We start from the raw sequence: 22,553 nt of genomic DNA on the forward strand, positions 1-22,553 counted from the left end.
ATCCCAACGTCTATCTTGACCTCTCTAAACGACTGCGCGCTTTTTGCGCTACATCTTCATCACACAACTATCCGTCTGAAAGGTCTCCTTGCAACGCGGTTCTCCATGTACAAGCCAGCGTAGGCTTCTCGTGCCTTCCCCCGACCACCCGCAGCTTTGGTCTCGAGACGTCTTCTTCATGGTCTCGCAGCCCGATTCCGCGTCCTCTCTTACCCTGCGAGGCCCCTCCTCGGTCGTTTCGCGTCCCTCCCTCTCGCGCACGAAGCGATACAACAGGTCCCACGTCGGCGGTACCACCTATATCCCTCAGAATGAGTTCCCCGTCTTCAGCAACTCGGGCGATGTCGAGATCATAGTCAAGGCGGGGAGCCACCACAACCGCTACCTGCTGCATCGTCACACTCTTACCCGATGTTCGGGTTTCTTTGAGGCCAGCACGAGTCTCGAATGGTCCAAGCCAGTCTCCGATGGCGCCTCGGGTGATCTTGCCCGCATCAGCGACGGCTCCTCTGCCGACTCGTCGTCGATTGCGCCAGCTTCGAGCCGGGCGCTGACCACGTCGTCTAACACACGGAAACGATGGCGGTACGAGTTGGATCCAGGGACGGGGGATGGGGATATTCCTATGCTGGTGCAAAAGGACGAGGACCGCTCCAAGGGCTCCGGTAGCCATTCCGGGTCTTTGTTCGGTCCTGGCGCTGGCAGCGGCAACCAGCCCGTGCCAAATACGCGAAGCAAGACATCGAGCCATGCGCATTCTTCGTCCACCAACTCAAGCCATGGCTTTTTCCGCTCCGTAGCCAACTTGAGCCTCGTGTCGAGCTCGGCGGCGACGACAACGACAACGGCCCAGCCATTCTTGCAGGCCGACCAGGACTTGCTACGGGACTACGACAACCTTTTCCGCATCTTTTACAACTACCCTCCGATCTTGGACGGCGTGAACATTGCCGATGCTTACGTGCAATGCAAGTCACTCATCACCCTGGCGGACCTGTACGATGCACTGGCCGTGGTCGGCCCCAGAGTAGACCATCACTTGCTTCAATTCCAGTCGCGGCTCTGGAAGCAGATTGCCAAGTACCCAATCTCCTACCTTCGCCTTGGCTACCTTGCCCGCAGCAGAGTCATATTTCAAGAAGCACTCATACATGTTGTTGGACAATGGCCGGCGGGGGAGCGCAGCCTGCGTGCTGCTCTTCCGGACGTGGTTCTGGACATTATTGAGGACAAAGCTGACGAGCTCGAGGAGATTGTCAGTCGAGTCGAGGGCCGTCTCTTCAGGCTGAACTTGATGACAGCCAGAGGCGAGCGCGTTACCCCCAGTACATCCTACCTGGACTGGCTCGCAGTCAGTTTGTTTCGCCAGTGGCTGGCAGACAACACCAGCCCTCCGCCTCCCGATAGGCGGATTCAAAATTCACGCGACGGCCGCAATGGCAACCCACAACAAATTGCTCTCCCCGCCGTTGTGTCGCCTTTGGCGACGGTCGGTCGCACCTACCGTACTCTTGGCGCTTCCTCGTCGGCTTACCTTGGCCACGACGAGTGCAAACGGTTCCTGAAGCTGACACCCGAGATGTACAGCCGCGATAATCTGCGTCGCTTTGAGAAACGCATAGATGAGCTAAAGTCGATGGCTCGCGATATTGTACGGCCGCTGATGGGAAGCGGTCTCGAGCTGGACATCAACAGTGGGAGAACGGCCGATGGAATCGGCTACCTCACATGCGTAACAGTGGGGGATCGCGATCTTCCCTGGCATATGGAGCATTAACATGACGGAATGCAAGAAATACGCTGTCAGGACGACAGCGAGATGAGAAGAGAAGCATTCTGGTTCTTCTTCCGGCTGATGATATACGAAACTGCTCATTTGATCTTTTGAATGTGGACGGAAATAGCCTTGGATACCCAATTGATGAACCCGTGTCTCGTGTCGACACTTTAAAGAAGCTTGCGCTCCGTAGTCATAGCACTAAACTTTGGACATAATCTATTGTCGGGGGGTTTTTTTTTGGTTTTTTTTGGCCACAGAACAATGCAGTATTGCTGTAATAGTAGTTTACAACAGGGTATTGCTAATCGTCATCTCCAGTAAGGTCTATGATGGAAACTTCGCTTTGCCTGCGTGCAGACTTCGTCGAACGATTTGGGAACGTTGTCTTTCTTCCGTTGTCTTCTTCCACATTACTTATTTCGACCACTTTGAAAAACCCGCCGACGCTTGTCCGAGGCACCATCATCCTCTTCGGCTGTCCTGAAGCGCTCGGTTTGGGCGCCGGTGGGAAATCATTATCGTAATCTCTCCATGTTGCCGAAGCTTTGGTGATCCGAGATACACTTGAGCTGATTTCTTTATTGTACCCAAAAGGGCTCAACGCATTAGTCTGGCCAGCGCTGATATACATCTGCGATCCATCCCTCTCCAAAGCGCTTGGTTGAGTCTGATTCTCTCCGTTTGATGACTGATTGGGGGAACTTATGATAAAAGAATCCACCCGCGTTTGCTTGATAAAACGTTTGCTCTTGAACGGCGTGCTAGGGAGCGGCGGGGATGATTCTCTCATCGGCCGGGTCTTGATGGGCTGGTGTCTGCGCGAGACTGTCTGTTGGCTGGGAGGTGCGGAGGGTTTGGGAGGCTTAGACGGTTTGAAGAGGTATGCGTCGTCAGGGCCAGATAAGTCTATGATGTGCTGAGGCGGCGGTGGACTCATCGACGAACAAGCAGGCGCAGGCGACGCGCGCATGGGACTAGATGACAGAACAATCGGCTGTGCGGGCTGTTGAGATTTGGTAATCCTAGGCATATGTTGTGAGCCAGCGTATGCCCAGGGGTTTCTGTGCCCGATCGGTTCTGCGGCGGCCGTCGCTTTCCCGTTGGAACTGGATTGCTTACTTCGACTGACTGAACTCTGCAAAGAAGTTGGCAGTTGCGACGAGGCGGGGACCGAAGCAGATGGACGTTTCGATGGACTCCGGCTGCGAAGTGCCGGTCGAGTAAGCGGCGGCAGTTGGGTGTCATTGCCATCAAGGCTCTTATCTTGTGATTTTCCGCTGGACTTCTTCGCTGCGGTCTTGGTAATTTGCACCCATTTGTCAAGAGCGCCCGCTTCGTGTGGTGCAGCCTTGGTGGATGTTTTGTTGTTAACATTTGTGGTATTGGCAGTCTTGGCCGTCTTGCGTGACGCTCGAGGCAAAGATTTGGAGCGCTGCTTTTCTTCCCAATCCTCGACCGTTAGAGGCGCGCTTAACTTCAAGAGCGATTCTGGCAGCCAAATCAACTCAACAACCGTCGGGTCAAAAGTGCTCTTTGCCCTGGTTGTGCCGCTCGCTGTCTCGGCATCACCATTCACACCTGCCTCGAACTCGTCATCACTGTTGAGCGCCAGTCCCTGACGATCAAAGGACACAGCCTCGTCCAGTTCCTGTGACAAGTCCAAGCCGACTATATCGGCTGGGATATGGGCCACACGTAGCTCTGGTATCCCGTCAGTGCTGTGGTGACTCCGCCTTCCAGTAATGCGCTGTATCAAGCTCGACTCTTCCTGCTCCATCTCCTCTGTATTTTGGCTGTTTAGCCTGTTGGAAACATGTCTCTCCAGCAATTTGCTTACCAGCAAGCCGGGGGAGAGAACCCGCGTGAGCTTGACAGCACCAATCTTGTTCACCCAGTCAAACGTCTCTTCGACAAAGTACCGAAGGCCTTGCACGTCCATCTGCTGGCTCCAGCTGACGTCCGTTTTCAGCTTGTTGACTGTAGTTGCATTTGAAACGACCGGATGGGTGTAGTGTCTCAGGACCTGTCGGCTCGGAAATTCGTCCGGGATGGACAGCGCCTTGTGTCGTACTCTGAAGAAGCCACTCTCGTTGGTACGGAGCTCGTGTCGCAGATTAGTCCTCCACTCCTCGAAGTGGACGTCGTCGTCGCTTTTGAGGCGGCATAGTGATTTGCCAAACCCGGCCTTTGCCGCCTCGCAGGCCAGCTTCACTCCGCAGCCGGGTACACCCTCAGGGATGTAGTCGCCTCCACTCATCAGTGCAACCAGAACCATGCCCTCCCGGTCCAAGCCTGTTCCAGCGGACAGCAGTTCATCGACATCATACAAACTGACGTGTGTTGGCGTTTTGGCCCCGCGGGTTCCCTCTGCTGTCCAATTGCGGAGTGTTCGGGTGCAGCCGAACATGATGGTGTCAACATCCTCGCTCAGAACGGCATCGACGATTCCTTGCTGTTGTAAGAGGGCACATTCGGCCTCTGCCTCGCCCGGTGCGTCATGTATGGGGAACCCAAACAAGCGGATGGCTCTCTTTGCCATGGCTGTGGCAACGCCATCTCCTCTGCCAGAGCGTTTGTTACGCTTGAAGGCCGGTTTGTGGGGGCCGTCGAAGACGAAGATGGGTTGTATTCCGAGACCAAGAAGTCGAACCAGACGATAGAATAGAGTCCTGATGGCAGGATTCGTTCCGCCTAAAGACGATGTCAGATCCATGAATGGTATGGGAGTTAATAAGTCTTACCTCGCGCAGCTTGTGTCTGAAACTGCCAGATGGCGATGTCAACAGCAATGCGCAACGGCCTGCCCGAGCTTTCGAGTTTCTCCATGGCCAATCTGGCGAGGGATATTCTTTGGCCCGGGCCAAGTTCACGATAGATCCTACAAATGCGATATGAGCGGGGATTCTTTGCGGGTGTGAAAATCGGACACAGGGGTTCTCAATACCCTTTGATTCCCATCGTAATTCTGTTTAGCTTGAAAAGCCCCTAGCACCAGAAGTCGATCCAGCGAGGACTCGTCCTTTGCGAAGTTGTGGGAAAGTTGAGCGGTAGAAGGGCATGTGGCGGATTGCTTCAACGATTCAGAAGGCGCATTTTGGGGCAAGATGAGACAAACTCCAACGCCAGGTTGATGAGATGTTTCCACTGCCTTGCTATGAGCTATTCATGATATTCAGTACTTTTCGTTTGAGTTCGTCGCCGAAAAGTCTCAATGCTATAGTCGTACACACGTGTCTAGCGGACCGTCGCAGCCAAGCATGCGGATGTCGTTGAGAAAGGGTTCAGAGTGCTGGTTACTCTGGCTACGGCGAAGTGTTGACTTCCAAAGTAGAACGAGACAATAATACATAATACTAAGGTAGTGCCTTAGTGGATTACCCAGAATTATGCAACACTCGGGCGGGCTGCCCCGCAGAGGTGCAGATGCACTGACCTTAACGACTACCTGCATACAGAGCTCCCCAGCGCTATACCTCTTCCAGTCATCGCCCACGCTGGAGCTCCAACGTTTAAGGCACGACTTTCCGCAGTTGTGATTTGGCTGCTATCCCAAATGCTTGGGCGCGTTTTCGACATACGGGCTTACCACCGATGACATAGCAGCAAGCTCGCAAACAACCCGACTTCTTTTGTTCGGCACACCTATAGTCGCCACCCTTGTCTGCGAGCTGTCGAACGAGCTGATACATTCAATTGTATCTTGTCAACCGTGAACTACTGCAGGAACACGCGAAGCATGGTCTGCTAGGCCCCAAGGCTACGCTCCCACATCCACTTCAACTGTCTAAAGCCACTGCAACCTCTAAAATGTCGTCCACCGCGGCGCCGAGCCTCCCCCATCGATCTATCGCAAATATCCGCACCGAGACTGGCCCAAGTACTGGCGGTCCTGCAAATCCACACACGCCTTCGCGCACCGTCTCGTCAACCTTTGGTTCCCCCTCTAGTCTACGCGCCGAAGATGACAATATCGTTATAGAGTTGGGTTCCCGCTTCATTAAGCTTGGATTCGCCGGGGAAGCCGCACCCAAAGCAGTCTTGTCACTTGGACCCGAGCAATTACGCCGTGTCGGCGACTTTCGCAACTGGGATCCTGAACATAAGGATGACTGGAGACGGCGTCCAACCGGCAAGACCTGGGGAGTCGACCACGAGCTCTGGCAGTATGATGTACGGACTGTGGATTTGGGTCTCGTGGAGGACAAGATAGACCGGGCTATTCGAGAGGCATTGAATAAGTATGTGCTCACCTCCCCCTCAACAACCTACCCCTGTGGCACGTTACTGATTGGTGTCATTCAGATTCCTGCTCATCGACTCGCGACCCCGACGAACCTCTCTCGTTCTTTCTTCGTCCACCCCCCTCCCGTTACTATCCGCCACACTTGACGTCCTCTTCTACCGTTTTCAGGCACCGACTGTGTCTCTCATGTCCTCGGCAGTCATGTCTACCGTCGGAGCGGGCACTCGGTCGGCGTTAATCGTGGATCTTGGCTGGGCCGAAACAACTGTGACTAGCGTCTACGAATATCGTGAAGTTCGTACAACAAGAACAGTTCGTGCAGGCAAGATGCTGGTCAACGAAACTCATAACCTCCTGCAAGATGCGCTTTCAACTACACCAGTCCACGCGCAGAGGACACGCTGCGAAAGAGACCAGGGTCAACATTCTCTGAGCTTCGAGGAGTGCGAGGAGCTGGCCTGCCGTCTTGTTTGGTGTCGTCAGCTCGACCGAGGGGATCTTCCTGGTCTCGGAAAGCGGCAGCAACAGACCCAGAGAGATGTCCTACCCACAGTCGAAGAGCAGGATGAGTCCGTCCCACCCTCTCCCGTTTCCCAAGACGAGCCAAAAGGCGATGTCGACATTCTGCTTCAATCTGTAGAACCGCCCGAGAACCTGACTTTGCCGTATCAACAACTGTCTGAGCCATGCGAAAACACGTATTTTGCGCCGCAATACTCGCGTAGTAGCTTCGACGATGACGAGCTTCCCATTCATAACCTCCTCTATCAGCATCTTGTCCAGCTGCCTATTGATGCACGGGCTACATGCATGTCCCGCATCATCTTCATCGGCGGTTGCTCCCGGGTCATTGGTCTGAGGCGGAGGATATTCGATGAGCTCTCAAAATTGGTACACGAACGAGGGTGGGATCCCGTGCAAGGGCGCGCCCCGCAGCGATACTTGTCCAATACGCTGCTTAAGAGGGCTGCCAGCAGACAGGCATCTGAGGGCCCAACAGATGTCGAGCTGCCTGCCAAGGAGGTGGAGGAGCTAAGAGTCGCAGATGAAGACGCCCCTCGGAACGCGGCGGATGTTATTGAAGATTCTCTTAAGAAGCGAGAGAGCCATCACCCAAAGATCCAGGGTGTCTTGCGGCCTTTGGGATCACTTGGGCCTTGGGGAGGGGCCAGTCTGGCCTGTCAGCTGAAGGTTGTAGCCATGGCCAACGTCGACCGTGACATATGGCTTCAACAAGGAGCCAACGGGGCTTCGCGGCCCAACGAAGTCGACGTCAAGACCCAACAGCGTCAGAGCATGGGGCCTGGCGGTCTTATGAGAGGAGCTGCAGGCCAAGCTACTTGGACTTTGGGTGCATGGGGACATATTAATACAGGTGCTGAGAAGATAGTGAGAAGACGCAATGAGTTGAGTTTATAGCATCGTCACGGCAATGATACCCCGAGAGCATAGCAGTTCCGAATACAGAGAAATGAAAACAAAACCAAATCGATTATGACACGTATATCCGCTGTTTGCTTTCCTCTCGTTGCGTGATAACTGAGCAATCGTAGTACAATTAACATCGCCGCCAATAACAATTCGATGCATTAAACGAGTGAGCGGGGCCCTGTACCCCTGCTCATATCCCTGTAAACGATTCAGTCAAACATCACATCACCTTCAACTCAGCTCATCATAGCTCATCCTGCACGGGGACATTCGGATACCCTCACCTATTAACCATTGCTTCTCATTCTCCGACCATCGAGATGGGGAGAGATATAACTTGTCTGCTTCGTCACTCAGTACAGGCGGCGAGGCCCCTGCTGCGCCCTACGCCCTCACCACGCCTCGCCAACCGATTCGCATCTCATCATCGCGCCTTCGCCGACGTCAAGCGGCCGTCGACGGCACCGAAACCAATCATCGATATCCGACACATTAGGGATAACCCAGAGTTGTACGAACAAAATTGCATTGATCGTAATTACGCCGCCCAGAGCAAGAGCCCCGCGCGCATCAACGAAATCTTTGCGCAATGGCAGGCCCTGCAGAAGGACAGCCGCGCCGTCCGTGAGCGGTCCAATCTCTTGCGCCGCCATATCGCCAATCCGGCATCGAGCCGCGACGACGCCGAATTTGCCGGCATGGAAGAGATGTCGCGCGAGGAGCTGCTCGAGGAGGCACGTGTGCTCAAGCAGAAGCTCACGGCTGTAGAGCAGGACGAGGCGCGGCTCGTTGAGGAAATGGAGGCCCTAGCCCTGAGCATCCCCAATCTTACCAGCGAAGTCACGCCCGTCGGCGACGAGCCCCACGTTCTGAGCTACATTAACGAGCACCCGGTTGAGATCCCAAGTGCATCGGACAAGGTGTGGCGGTCCCACGTCCACATTGGCTCGGAGCTGGGCCTACTCGACTTTGCCGCCGCCGGTAACACATCCGGCTGGGGTTGGTACTACCTTCTTGACGAGGCCGCCCAGCTGGAGCAGGCTCTCATTCAGTACGCCCTCGCCGTGGCCACGAGACACGGCTGGCGTCAGGTCGCCCCGCCCAGCGTTGTATACAGCCACATCGCTTCAGCCTGTGGTTTTCAACCACGAGACCAGAACGGCGAGCAGCAGGTTTACAGTCTCGCGCAGTCCCAAGCCGACGCGGGCCGTGGCAAGCCGGAGCTCTCCCTTGCCGGCACCTCGGAGATCCCTCTGGCCGGCATGAAGGCCGAGACGACTCTCGACGCTTCCGAGCTGCCCATGAAGCGCGTCGCCGTCTCGCGCTGCTATCGCGCCGAGGCCGGCGCCCGCGGTGCGAGCACAAAGGGTCTGTATCGTGTACATGAGTTTACCAAGGTTGAGATGTTTGCCTGGACGCCGCCAGACGCCGACGAGACGATCGACGTATTCGAGGAGATGCTGGACATTCAGACCGAGATCCTAGGCTCCCTGGGCCTGCACTGCCGCGTCCTCGAGATGCCTTCTGCCGACCTTGGCGCCTCGGCGGTGCGCAAGTGCGACATCGAGGCCTTCTTCCCCTCCCGTCAACAGCAGAATGACGGCTGGGGCGAGGTCACCTCAGCCAGCATCTGTACCGACTACCAGACGCGGCGGCTCGCCACGCGGGCCAAAATCGACGGCAAGCTTACTTTCCCCTGGACTGTCAACGGCACCGCACTCGCTGTGCCAAGAGTGCTGGCTGCTATTTTGGAAGCTGGATGGAACGAGAAAGAACTGTCCGTTTCGATACCAGCCTGTTTGCAACCGTGGATGGATGGGAAGGAGAAGATTGTCAAGAAGACCACCTCTTAATTGCGGTTCGTGGCTAGTCTAGGCGACTCCCTACGGATCCTGTATATTGTAACAACACCATCATTCACTCTTGGCATTATGCACATCTGGCGTGTCTAAAAAAAAACAGCGACTCAATCACTGGGGCGAACAAAAGCATTCCACTGCGACACAAGTATGATATGGCTTTAACTCCTGTATTTTACTACTAATTTCAACAACACACTATTTACAATCCTATAATGTTGACTGGGTTCATCCTAGCGCTATCGGTTACAGGGACGAAGAAAGGAAACCACTTCGCTCCAACTTTTGATACAATCTGCCATAAACACCAACTGACGCCGGAGCAAGCAAACTCTCACATTATTCGGTACCTGTCAATAATAGCTCATGCCAGAGCCCTTTATGTCGTCATTCTCGCTATTTCAAGCAGTCTCCCCGTATGCCACGACCTCATTGTTGAGAGCCTCCTGGCTGAGGTCCGAGCCAAGATCGGAGCTCATGTTAGAGCTTACGGCGCTATCTGTCCACTCGCTCTGGAGATCGCTCTGCAGGTCGCTCTGGTTGTCATCGTAGTAGTCCGAATAGTCCCCGTCACCAGTATAGTTCTCGGTGCTCTCCGTGACGACCGTCGTGCCATGACTACCACGGCTGATTCGGCTGCCGTGACTGCTACGGCGCAAAGTCTCGGTGTCGCTCGGGTCGTCATCACCCGTCAGAGAATCCGCTACATCTATCGGATCCTCGCGGGGCGCCGGAACGGGACTCGGCATATTCTCCTCCTCGGTCTCCTTCAGCGACATGTTTTCCTTATCGAGATCCCCATAGCCCTTGGAAAAGCCACCCGCCCAGCTGGACTTTCGGTGGCCCTTGGCACCAGCAGTCCTAACGCTTTGGCTGCGCTGTACACCGCCGGTCGGGACATTGTTCGTGATCTGGCTAAGGGACAAGATGCGGCGTGCGGCGCCCGTTTGCGTTGGCGGCTTCAGGTTCCGTTTCGCAGAGAGCGCCAAGTTGACGGCTGGGGGTGCATGCTTCTCAGTCGACCCATTTTCCTGGCCTGGCTTTTGGTCTCGGACTCGTTTCCGGCTCATAGCGTCACGGCCCTTTGTTGCCTTTGACATCAGAAGGACTCGAGAATGATCCATCACACCCTCCAAGATGCGGCGCTCCAAACCTTCAGCACGTGTCTCCATATCATGAAGTTCATCCCTACGGATATGCAGTGCGGTCTCGAGGGACGATACGTCGGCAGTCAGCCTCGTCTTCTGGCGAATTAGACTTTCTTGCTCTGTACGGAGACCGAGCACGGAATCTCTAAGCCTCTCCTCCTCCTGCTTGAGATTCAGCAGATTGGACTCGATCTGCTCCTTGAGAGTCAACTTCCGCTCCAGGTCAAGGGTGACTTCCTGCAGGACCTGCTCTCGGTCGTCCTCCTCTTCCTTGATTTTTTGGGTCTGGTTGGAGAGGAAAAGAGAGATGTCTGCGGCTGTCTGGATAACTTGTTGGTGGACCTTCTCAAGTGTGTTGAGTTGGGAGAATGCCTTCTCAGCAGCATGAGTATGGTCAACAAGCTCGTCCAGCTTGCCGTGTATGGCAGCGTCATTGTACGTTTCGGTGGGAATCAGCGCCTGTTGCTCAGCAAGCTTGTCTAGCTTTTCTTTAAGATCTGTGTCGTCATATTTATCGGTCGGGATCAGAGACTGCTGTTCGGCAAGTTGGTCCAACTTCTCTCGAAGAAGGGCGTCGTCGTACTTCTCGGTTGGGATCAACGATTGCTGTTCGGCAAGCCTGTCCAACTTCTCCTGGACTGCCACGTCGTCGTACTTCTCCGTCGGAATCAACGACTGCTGTTCGGCAATCATGTCGAGCTTCTCCTGGACCATCGCATCGTCATATTTTTCGACAGGGATTAGCGCTTGTTGCTCCGCAAGCTTGTCAAGCTTCTCTTGAACGATAGCATCATCATATTTGTCAACCGGTAGCAGTGCCTGTTGCTCGGCAAGTTTGTCCAGCTTCTCCTGCACCACTGCATCATCGTACTTCTCAATAGGGACCATGACGTGCTCGACCAACTTGTCAAGTTTCTCGTGGACGGGTTTGTCGTCGTATATTTCTACAGGCACCGAGATATGCTCCACAATCTTGTCGAGTTTCTCCTGAACAACCGCGTCATCATACTTTTCGATTGGGGCTGTGGCGTTTTCGACAAGCTTGTCAAGCTTCTCGTGAACACCAGCGTCATCGTACTTTTCGATGGGAATCGAGGCATGCTCGACCAGCTTGTCAAGCTTCTCGAGGACCATTGTGTCGTCGTACTTTTCGGGGATTGGCGGGAGTGCAAGCTCGACTGGTTTCGCGTCTTCAATGGTTTTCTGAATGTCGTTCGTCGAAGTTTTGGCATAGTCGTAGTGCTGACCAACGATCATCAAGATATCCTTGACGGACTCGAGTATCTGAGGCTGAAACTCTCCAACCTGCCCTTGGAGACCTTCGACGGCTTCCTTGAAGTGATCCCGAGTCTGCTGGTGCTCAGACTTGCCGTCCGCATGGTTCTCCTCGGACTTGGTCATGAGGTCCTCGACCTTGGTGAAAACAGTCTTAGACGCCTCCTCCATCTTTTCCATTGAGTCGGTGACTGCAGCGCCAAGCGTATCGACCAGGGACTTAAGTTCTTCGGCCACCGCCTTGGTGCCCAGCACTGCCTCTTCAGTGCTGGCATCCCGGGCCTCTCCTGCCTTGGCACGGTCGTCGAGGGCAACGTGGAACTCGTCGTATTTTGTCATCAGCTCCGCAACCTTCTCGTCGATCTTGGTGGCTAGGGCTTCGGTCGTCTGCTGGAACTTTTCATCCGACTCTAGCTTAGCACCCACCACACCGGCTTTTGACTCCTCGAATTCCACCTTCATTAAGTCGGAGAGATCCTTCAGCTCCTGGCCAACAGTCGCATTGCTCTCCACGGTTGTTGAGACGCCTTCGAAAAGCTTTGAAAGCATTTCGATACCAGTGACACCCTCTTCGAGTTTGTCTTTGACCAGGCCTCGGAACTCTTCGAGGAAGGTCTTGACTTCGGTAACCCGTTCACCGACGCCAACGATCTCAGCCTGACGCTCTTCACCTCCTTGGGCGTGCGACTCGGTCAGGGCGTCGAGACGGGTCTTGAGTTCCTCGAGCGGAGACTTGAGGTCCTCTAGAGAGGTCTTCAACTCAATCTTCAGCTCATCCAACGGAATCTTAAGGCTCTCCTGGAATCCGTCCTGCAATCCCGCCAGAGGGTCTTTGAGTTCCTCTAAGGCTGTCTCTGTCTTCTTTATGTCTTCCTTGCTGGCAAGTGTGGCCAGATCAGTCTTGAGCATTTGGTCGAACACGTTCTTGATGTCGAGACACACGGCTTCGACAGCCTCAACGTCTGTCTTGGTAACACGCTCAGGATCCTCAAGCTGCTTAGCGGCGCTCTCCTTCATCTCTTCGAAGCCTGCAGCGACCTGTGTTACCAGTGCCTCAACAGAAGTCACATCATCCTTCTTCGAGAGGCCGTCCATCTGAGTGGTGATGAGATTAATAGCCTCCCTGGTCTCTAGGATAGTGTTCTCGAGGCTATCCAAGTGCTCTTTGCGCACAGCTTGCTCGTTATCAATAAGGTCATCCAGCCGGCCCTTGGTGTTACGCAGAATGGTCTCGATAGCTTGGACGTCCTCCTTTGTCGCAGCATCGGTGCTGGCGGGGCTCTCCTTGGAATTGACCCACTCTTGGATGTGCAAGACTGCCTCCTCCAGGCGTGCAACGTCCTCCTTGGACACCGAGTCTTGAGCATTGAGCAAGACCTCCTCAATGCGGGAGGTCTCGTCCTTGGAAACCGATTCTTGGACGAGGCGAAGCATGTCCTCGAGGCGAAGGATATCGTCCTTGGATGCAGACTCCTGTAGGGAGCGTAGCATATCCTCCATCCGTGTGAGATCATCCTTAGCGACAGGGTCAACGCTGGCAGGCTCCATGGCCTCAATCTTGATGCGTAATTGAGTGATGAGAACTTCCAGGTTCTTGATGTCGTCTTGTTTGAGGCCATCCATTGGGACAACAGAACCTGCGTGCATTGTTGTCAAGGCCTTGTCGTTCTGCCCTTGTTGCTCCCGGAGGCTGTCGATCTCTGAGCGAACATTATCGAGGCCGGACTTCAGCGCATCCAAAATCTCGTCATTGGCGGTAAGGTCCGCGGGCCGGTTCGCAACCTTATCGATGCTGATGCGCAGGTCTGCCAGGCCGTCGTGAAGAGCATCCAGTATATCAGTGACCCCAGCAAAGGGTCTGCGCAGCTCGGCACGCACGCTGTCGATACCGTCTCGTACAGCCTCGATGATCTCCTTTTGGTTGACTTGTGGAGTAGCTGGCACCATTGAGGAGTTGACAGTGTCTCGAAGTGACTCCATGTGGCTCTCGATTGTCGACCTTGAATCGCTTGAGACGCGATCAACCAGCGAAGCCATCTCGTCCCTGAAGGTGTCGAGAGTGCCGAGTAATGTCTGGGTAACCTCTTCCTGTCCGGCACTGCTACTCAGATGACTGATATACTCCTGCATGTCGGCACGCAGCTTCTCCAAGCCGCCCTTCGTGGCATCGATGATGTGTTCCGTATCGCGGCCGTTGGCTACAGCGTTTTGCTTTGCGTCCTCTGTCACGGCACGGAACTCGCCACGCATATAATCAAGGATGTCTTGCAACCGAGTGACGATCTCTTCGTTGTTGTTCTGGTGAGGGACGAGAGCCCCTGTGGTGGGCAGATCGTATTCGCTCAGGCCCTCCTTGACCGCGTGAATCATGTCTTCCCTGGTAAGCTCCTGGGTGAATGCTGACGGGGCCACAGGGAACTCAAATTCCTCCAAACATTCGCGGACAGCCTCGAGAATCTCATCCCGGGAGAGGCTGGCTGGCGTATCCACGCGCGGTGGGGAGAAGTGCTTGAGACCTTCGACGACTGCCTGGAACACCTCCTCCCGTGAGGCTCCAACAGGCTGTTCGTCCCGGCCAACATAATCTTGCAAGCCCTCTTTGAGGTATTCCAATATTTCCTCCCGACCAAGTCCCGGATCGTGGGTTTCGACTTCCGGCTTGTAGTTCTCCCATGCATCTCTCACAGCTTCAATGACATCTTCTCGACTCAGGTCGGGCTCTTTCTGTTGTGAGGCCTGCGAGTCTCGGAGTGCCGCTCTCATGGCATTGTAAATTTCTTGGTAGTCAACAGCAGTTGCTCTTGACGAAGCGGAGGCAGCAGACTGGCGTCGGTGATCACGAAGAAGCTCGTCCATGTGCTCTCTCATCTGTTCAAGGCCCTCGTGGACGATCCTGGAGATTTCTTCATTGTTGGCTGGTGGCTCGGCGGACATTGACTGCGTGTTGACTTCGTCAAGTCTCCTGCCAATCTCCCGTCCCATGCCCAAGACCTCTCCGCGAAGTTCCCGGACAAGGGCCTTCACCTCTGCAGTGAGGCCACCACCTTGAGCGACACTGTCCTTGACAGCGCGGATGATTTTGAGTACTTCGTCACTGACGAGCTCCGAGGCGTTGGCAGACGGGCCCGCAGATCGTGAGGAAGATTCTTTGTGCAAGGCTCTCTCGGATCGATGTGTCAGCTGACTGGCGTATCCAGGGTCGAAGTCGAAGTCCAAGCTGCCAGAATCGTCGTCGAAGCCGGCTGCACGAGGTCGGTTGTTGTTGCCGCCTCCATTGCCACCGCCTGCTCGAGCTATCATAGCATCCTCTGACTTGGCCTTGACGAGCTGAATCAGCTCGTCCACTTTTGAGGCCGGGGCAACGCCAGCCAGCTTTTCGGCAACGTCTGTCAAACGAGCAAGAAGGAGATCATGTCCCTCCTTGGTGCCCATGTCCCTGATAATCTTGTCGAGTATCGCTATTGTGGCAGGAGATTCTGAGTTGCAGAGCGAGGGCGTGCTCAGGTTGTCTCGGTCGATTGATGCCGCGAAGCTGTTGGGCGAAGGAATTCTAGGCAGAGAAAATGGACGAGCGGCTTTGCTCGGGGGAGGGGATGTGTGGTGAGGCTTGGTGTCGAGGAACAAGCTGTTAGCGAAGGGATCCCGGGAGCTCGGTCTGCTGTTTGTGGCGGCATCCTGAGCGTTATTGATGAGTTCGCGCAGGCTCTTGCGGATATCCTCATCCCGGGCTTTGGTAGCCTCCTTCAGACTGAGCAAGTCAGTTGCATTGTCCCGACTTCGTCGACTCAGTTGGGCCATGTCCTTTTGCAAAGCTGTAGCGATGCTGGTAAGACTCAGGATCTGCCCTGAGAGAGCTTCGACCTGTTGAGGGGCCCTCACGAGGGCGTTATTGGAGGCATTGGTGACGTTAGTAAGGGCGTTCTCCTTTTCCTGCTGACCCTGAAGCGGCATATTCTGTATGGCAAGCATGGTCGCAGATTGTGGAGGCGGGTTCTCGCCCAAGATACTCTGTTGCTGTCTCTTGATGGCAGGGCGCACGACTGGTGTCTGGCTCGTGACTGAAGACGGCGTGGTGGCTTCTCTCTCTGTTGACCTTGAGTCGGCAAAGCTATCCCTCCTGCTGTCTGCGAAACTGTCTCGCCTCGAGTCGGCGAAGCTGTCCCTTCTGTTGGCCCCGGGAGTAGAAGGTCGAGTCGTCCGCTCGGGAGACTTGGACGGCGATGGTGGATTGGATTGCTGGCCACTCTCCAGAAGCAGGCTGAGGTCTCTGACGCTTCCTGGTTGTAGCGACTGCATACGCTTGTGGTGGGATCCTTTGATGAGGGAGCGTTCCGGCGAGATGTCGGTGTTGCGCTTCGTCAACGGGCCGGGGACCATGGCGCTTTCGCGCGCTCTTTCAGTCAAGGCTGCATGAGCAGACTGAATGGCAACAGAGGTCCCTTTTCTAGAGGTTGTAACGGGCGATTGCGGATTCAAAGGCAAAGGCGGCGGTGCCCTGTCGGGATCTGAGCTATCCCACCTGGTCTTCATTAGTCGACGCCAAATAACAGACATGACCAGCGCATCATGGAGAAGGTGTAGGGAATGGTTGATGATGGAAGATATTTTGTATTCCTGGGCACTTACATAGGCACCAAGGCTCTGCCTTGATCAGAGGACATTGAATGTTGATGTCTCAGCGGGCGATCCGCATCTCTCGAAGCTTCGCGCTCCACAGGAGCCATTGTTCTCGAACTGAGTTACTCAGTGACTGGAATGCAGTTTGAGGCCCAGTAGGTGATTGTGAGTTCAGTGTAAGAGGCCACGGAATGCGGGTATCGAGGGGAAGTGTAAGTCAATGCAGTACGGTTCAGTCCAACCGGCGGTCGCCCTGATCTTGACAGGATGAATACAAGCAGTAGACGTGCTGCTGCGCTGCACTGTACTGCCTTGTCCGAGGAAGTATTGGACAGCGAAGAACAGACTATCCGGCGCGAGAGCTCTCTCGAGGGAAGGCAGAAGACTAAAGGTAGCAAAGCAATGACGCAGAGCAAAGCAGTGTCAAGTCAAAGGTCATCCGGGAATGTCTGACCCAGGGTGGAAGTCGGTGACGGTAGTATGGGGGGCAGTCTTAAGGGCCGGGTCTGAATGTTGTTACCCCGGGAGAGGTGAGTGTACATGTGGGTGTCGATGCGGGACGAGGGGCCTGGACGAGGGTATGTCTGTGGTGTGTGGATGTGACGTGGTGCGGTGAGATGTTGTTCGGGGCGGTCACAGTGACGAGCCCCTGCCAATCGACAATGCTAGCCGTTTGTTTTGTTGCTGTTGCGGAGCAACCAGTCGCAGTCGTACTGTTTGGAGGCCTGGCCCTGGCGCACTGTTCCTGTTGTGTTGTCCGATGTTTGGCTGCGTTGATCGGGCACCCACTCGCGGCTGCATCTAAGCGGGGCCCGCTAGTGAGGCGCCTGTACCCAACGAGCCAAATTCGGCAAGACAGTACTTGATGCCGATAAGATAAGGGAGGCTTTCAGTCGGGGGTGTCTGCGAAGAAGCAAGAACAACTCCAGTTGCGCCATGTCCTCTACCGTAACTGGTGTTTGGTATTGGTAACACGGGACTGCTGGCTATGTTGTTGTCAGCAAAAGGATGCGAGTATGATCTGGAGGATGTCTAATCACGTGGAAGATCTTTACCGAGCTACTAAATTGGGGACACAGGGAGATAGTCGGATGTCTACTCACTGATAATGAGCGAAGTTGGTTTGCATATGTACGTGAACTTTTAGACTTTGCCATACCAGCTTGAGATATGGTGTCTGGGCCGTCATAGGAATATTCATTTTTTTTCTTTCAAATTTCGATGAGACGTCATTATCCCAATTGACATTCGTATGGGTCCTGTCGGTCTCGAGCTTGTTTCTCAAAGGCTGACTCAACAACCGTTCAGCGGAGAAGATGAATAAAGAGAAATCATGAAAAAAACATTGTCTAAACCTTTGCAAGGTATATACACTAAGGCTGGGTTGAAAAGTAAAGGGATCCCGGCTGTCCGGAGAGTCTCTGATATTGTAATTTTCTTGAGGTGTCTCCTGCCGGTTGCTTGCCTTTCTGGGAGTTTTGTAGCGTCCTTAGCTACAGGTGTGTTCGTTATCATGGAATTTAGGATATGTCCAACAACCAGTGTCAAAATACTGCTTACTGGTACGGAGGAGGTGCTCTTAGAAAAGAAAGATGGAAAGAGAAAGCAGAGAAAGGGACCGAGTGAGGAGCAGAGTGCAAAGAACAAGATATGGTAGACTTGGGCACGGGATATCTGTCCCAACCAAGTCGACCCAGAGTCTTGAGCTAGAACCATAAGCCCCGGCACACACCAAACCATGACATCGGTGATCTCGTATAAAGCAGCTGTGTCCGTGATCTAGCTGTTCGGTTACAAATTATACGGAGATGTCGCGGAAGAGTCCAGACTGAACAATCTGATTCCTAGCATGGCCTTATGGTCTACCAGTCAGTGGACGTACACCGAAATGTTCCCATACACTTCCTACTGTCGGGTGGCTTAAGGATATATGCAGGCTATTCTCTAGGGGCACACAAAAGTTCATGTTGTATAAATAAACCTTTGATATAACTACTTCTTCGAACAGGTATTATGACAGGCCGGGTTCACATCTTCCCGAAGACTTTCTGTCATCTGCGCCTCAGGTATGACAGCATGAGGGCCGGAACTCACCCTCAGCGCAGTTGTCAACGAATAAATGGTTTCGTCGCCCGTATCAACGACGATGTAGAACTACTGGGATAGGTGGACTCATCCATAAGCTTGGGCTAAGGGCAACAGCAACCCTCCCCAAGCTCGGCGCAGACTGTGGATGGCCTTGAAACTTTGTCAGACAAGCGACAGTTGTCAACGTACAAGTCATCGGGAAATGAGGGAACCAACCCATCTTCAAGCATTGAAAGGCAAAAGATGCCAAAGTTGAATCCAGACGTTTCGCCATCGGGCTGTGGAAATATCCAGTCCACTCAGGATTAGCCTATTTAATGATCGCCGCGGGGGATCCAATGTCTCTATTTTCGGATCCTCGTCTCCACGATTGCGGGGACAAATCTACGGGTGCAGAGGCCGGCGAGGGGAAGGCAGCTTGGACGAGAAATATACCCTACGAGGTGCTGCGCCGTGGCCGACGACATCTGCGATTACTCCTTTGCAGACTGGCTGACGTTTTGGGCTTCACGCATCGACTTGTAAGTCGACACACGGCCTGGAGCCATATTTCGCCATCAACCAAGCTCTGTAGAGATATTTCAACTGTTGATAAAAGCACTTTGTGTGTACCCCTAGAGAAGCAAAAAACTGCAGCTGCCGCAGGCCATAAGATGATTTGCGGGCGTCACATCGCAAATGTGCGCCAGACGGATTGGATGTCGTTGCTCCAACTCCAGACGCACTGCCACACTTGAATACCACGGTTGAAGGGAGTGGCGCAACATGTGTTGTGTCTGTGGGCTGTGGTTGTAACTCTCATTCTCTTCTGCAGCTTGTTGCAAAGTTCTAGAACAGTTCAGAACAGCACGGCCATGGTGTTCAGACGCGCAGGTCACTTGGTTTGCGCTCGGGAAGCGCCCGAGAAGGGGATTGCAAGGCAGCGGGGACGGCAACAAGTCAGCCAGCTTGAGCAACCTCCTCAACTTGGACCACCCAAATTTGGTTGCAAACACGTTCCTTCACTTTATGACTCGGCAAGATCGAGCTGAGGGGATCTGCGTTATGCGGCCATATTCAGCAAAGCATCAGACCTCAATCAACGACAGGGAGACCCCCGCTCTTGAACGGCAGAAGCCAAGCAAGGTGTGATCCTCAGAACGAGCGGGATCAATGCGCCGCCACACCGTCTCATTCGATGCTTCCCTCCGAGACAGAGTTTTTCGATTGACGGAACGGGGCAGGATGGGACCTCGAGTACCCGAAAGGCGGATGCCAGCACACGACGGCTTGATTGGTGGCGAAGAACGGACAGCCACGATGGCAACTGCAGGAAGGGCCCACGGCGAGGTGGCCAGTGGAAGTGACGAGAGCCCCCCAGAACACTGTTGCCGAGACTACGGGGGATTCCTTGCTGGTTGAAGGGTGCTGTTCACCGACGAACCAACCTGAGGCTAAGCCGTAGAGGGCCTTGTCCAGGCGAGTGCGGTCTGAGGAGCGGTGGACAGACGGCAAGTACCAAAGATTTCTCAATTTTCGGAGATGGGCATCTGAAGAGCGAATGGGCGAGGCAAGACACCTTGACGAGCGGAGCCTGGTGCATGGCATGCGATTGCCGATGTCCGCGCAGGAGATACAGATAGGTAAGATGGCCTCATGATGATCCGAATGACAAACCCTCGGAAGGACAAATAGCAGCAGCAGTAGTACAAGAGGACGAAAACGGAGGCCGAGGAGGCCTTCCCGGGAGGTTGGGGCAACGGGCGAGGCTAGCGGCCTTCCTGTCCCGGCTTGGTTCCGTCTGTTCCGGCCTCAGAGTGAGTGCGATAGGAACCTCACCAACGACACGTTGCAATACGATGAAAGGCACCTCGAGGAACCGCACGATAGGTTTTGCTCGCCGTTGACAGATCACCCAAGTTGCGACCGCAACGCTGGTTCAGACTCCCTGCAATCGCGGGGGCAGCCTTGTTACCTGATTCCCGACAAGCGGTAGTCAGCCTGCTGGGCAAATGTGTGTTGGCTGGCGGCTAACAGGCGTTGAAGGCGTTTGGCAGACACGTGTAGGGGCAACATGCGGTCTCTGTCTTGAAAATCAAGGGTGTACAGGGGGCTGCCATGAGGGTAGGATTTGTATTTGGCTGAGACGGACATTTCGTCGCCAGGGGGGATGATCAGCCAGGACGTATGTGAGCTAGACTTTTGCGTGCCATTGTCGGAGGTTGGCGACCGGGCGGCCTGTCCAGCGTTCGGCTCGGGTTTCTCTGTGTGATACACGTTCTTGGTATGTAACCCGGTGCCAAATCGATATGTTCCGGCGCGGGTATTGGATCGGGCCGGTATCATGCGAACATGAGGTCATGAGTAGGTACCCGAGAGGTATTGTAATCTGTTCGAGCGCGTCGGCTCTTCGATAGCAATGAGAGGCGGGCTGTGACAGGCTGTAGAGACTAGACCTCTTGGTTGCGGGTAGCGAGTCTGTGCGACGCGGGTCCTCGGGCATGGCAGAGCAATGATCTACCTAGGCGGTTGTGTGGGTGCATCTTTTGATTGAGAGAGAGCCTACGATAGACGAAGCGTTCCTTGTGGTTTTTATGCCCCAGTCGCTTTTGCGATGCCAGGCGGCTGCCTCGGGGTTGGCTGAGGTGACCATGTTGGGTCTTGCATCTGTGTCAGTTGAGGCCGTGGCCGTGGCCATGTTGCAAAGCAAAGCAATGCAATGCACAGCAAAGCAAAGCACAGGCTCCGGGGTGCCACATGCATGGGACAGACGTGGACGCCAGTACCTACCAATGTCTCTGTGGCTCTCCACCCACTTGCACTTGGAGTAAGGTAAGGTCTGAGTGACGCGGTCTAGTCTGAGATTGGCTTCGGATAGGACATACTGATGTTTCTGTCTCGGCCAAAGAGATGCGTTGGACGCACAGTGAGTCTGCTGATAACAGCGCTGACTCTATACAAGAGCAGAGAAGAGGCGCACTGGCTAGATCTCTTCTAGAATGTCGTGGGAGAGCAAGGCCGAGCTCCGAGTCTGAGATGACGCGCAAGGAACAAGGTGTCAAGCGACGTTCACAGAGCTCGCAAACGGGCATCGAGAAATGGCGAGGGAGCGGCCAAGGGAGCGATAGCAGGGCCCGAGTGAAGAGATTGCCGGCATTAACAGCTGTGGCAGTACCTATGCTGACAGTGATAGTGCGCGGAAGGGAGGTACGAGATCGTAGTGTGCTTGGAGCAGGGCGGGTTTCCCAGCGCATCGTGCATAAAAGTAGCCAAATTACCGACAAATTGCTAAAGCCCGGCTATCCATTACCCCAAGATCGCGTAATGTACTATGGTACGATGGCGCTTGCTTCTTCCAGTTCAGCCATCCCCCTGCTTTCTTTTCACTAGCAGTCTCCTATCCTGATGCTGTCTGTTCGATCGGCTGCGTCCAGCTGCATTGGCATTGGGATTGGCGGACGCCACGACCCCGGGTTTTTGGGAGGCCTTGCGAGCTGTGAATCAAGATTTGAGAACGACCGTGGGAATGATTGAATGATTATGAAGATGAGAAATGTGAACTGCTCGCAGGCGGTATGGCGGCACCGGCAAGAGCCTCTAACTAGATCAGGCCAAGTGCAAAAGAATGGGTAGCTAGCTACGCTGTCATCTACCATGGTGAGAGAGGTAATTCCAACTCGTCACAGCAGACGAGCATCAATCATCCTCTTGGTGCTTTAGATGCCCAAGTGCCCCTTGTCGCGTCTTCAAATGTTTCGGCCACGAGCTCGTCTGTCCTCTACTGTCGCGGATAATCGAGAGGGGAAGCGAAAAACGCAGCCGAATGAGCGCCGTGCGTGCTTATCCCACTATACACTACCTCGCAGAGGGCAAATTGAAAATGAAGGCAGGGAGGACCGGGGTCGCCAAATTACACTTTCAAGGACCCGCCAATTGTTCGCGATGCGCTTGGAAACCTTTCGTCCCAAAAAGATGCTTCGTCCAATCATGACGCCTGCAGACGCACTGCGGGAGCGCCAATTGGTCTAGCGTCATCAGCGGGGGTGATGCGTTTTATTACAACGGTACGTATCTTCCGTCTCTTTTCCTACTCTTGCCAGTTTGATGTGCCCAGCCCTGTCGCCCTGGCGCAC

At 54.4% G+C, this 22,553-nt stretch overlaps 5 protein-coding genes across 5 annotated transcripts; 3 read left to right on the top strand and 2 right to left on the bottom strand.

Moving 5' to 3' along the window:
• Positions 1-178: 178 nt before the first annotated feature.
• Positions 179-1,777, top strand: ColSpa_09646 (uncharacterized protein; the record flags this gene model as incomplete). The annotated part of the gene is made up of 1 exon (XM_049275858.1): positions 179-1,777. The coding sequence occupies one exon, from the start codon at positions 179-181 to the stop codon at positions 1,775-1,777; it is 1,599 nt and encodes a 532-aa protein (XP_049131815.1).
• Positions 1,778-3,492: 1,715 nt separating this feature from the next.
• Positions 3,493-4,606, bottom strand: ColSpa_09647 (flap endonuclease GEN 1; the record flags this gene model as incomplete). The annotated part of the gene is made up of 3 exons (XM_049275859.1): positions 3,493-3,573; positions 3,618-4,471; positions 4,522-4,606. The coding sequence occupies 3 exons, from the start codon at positions 4,604-4,606 to the stop codon at positions 3,493-3,495; spliced, it is 1,020 nt and encodes a 339-aa protein (XP_049131816.1).
• A 981-nt stretch (positions 4,607-5,587) lies between these two features.
• ColSpa_09648 (actin-related protein 10) lies at positions 5,588-7,442 on the top strand (the record flags this gene model as incomplete). The annotated part of the gene is made up of 2 exons (XM_049275860.1): positions 5,588-6,018; positions 6,083-7,442. The coding sequence occupies 2 exons, from the start codon at positions 5,588-5,590 to the stop codon at positions 7,440-7,442; spliced, it is 1,791 nt and encodes a 596-aa protein (XP_049131817.1).
• Positions 7,443-7,774: 332 nt separating this feature from the next.
• Positions 7,775-9,307, top strand: ColSpa_09649 (serine-threonine kinase receptor-associated protein; the record flags this gene model as incomplete). Its single annotated transcript, XM_049275861.1, has 1 exon — positions 7,775-9,307. The coding sequence occupies one exon, from the start codon at positions 7,775-7,777 to the stop codon at positions 9,305-9,307; it is 1,533 nt and encodes a 510-aa protein (XP_049131818.1).
• Positions 9,308-9,714: 407 nt separating this feature from the next.
• ColSpa_09650 (uncharacterized protein) lies at positions 9,715-16,113 on the bottom strand (the record flags this gene model as incomplete). Its single annotated transcript, XM_049275862.1, has 1 exon — positions 9,715-16,113. One exon carries the CDS (start codon positions 16,111-16,113, stop codon positions 9,715-9,717), a length of 6,399 nt encoding a protein of 2,132 aa, XP_049131819.1.
• Positions 16,114-22,553: the final 6,440 nt, after the last annotated feature.

This window comes from Colletotrichum spaethianum (assembly GCF_022836535.1).
Source record: "Colletotrichum spaethianum MAFF 239500 DNA, contig29, whole genome shotgun sequence".
Lineage (NCBI taxonomy): Eukaryota > Fungi > Ascomycota > Sordariomycetes > Glomerellales > Glomerellaceae > Colletotrichum > Colletotrichum spaethianum.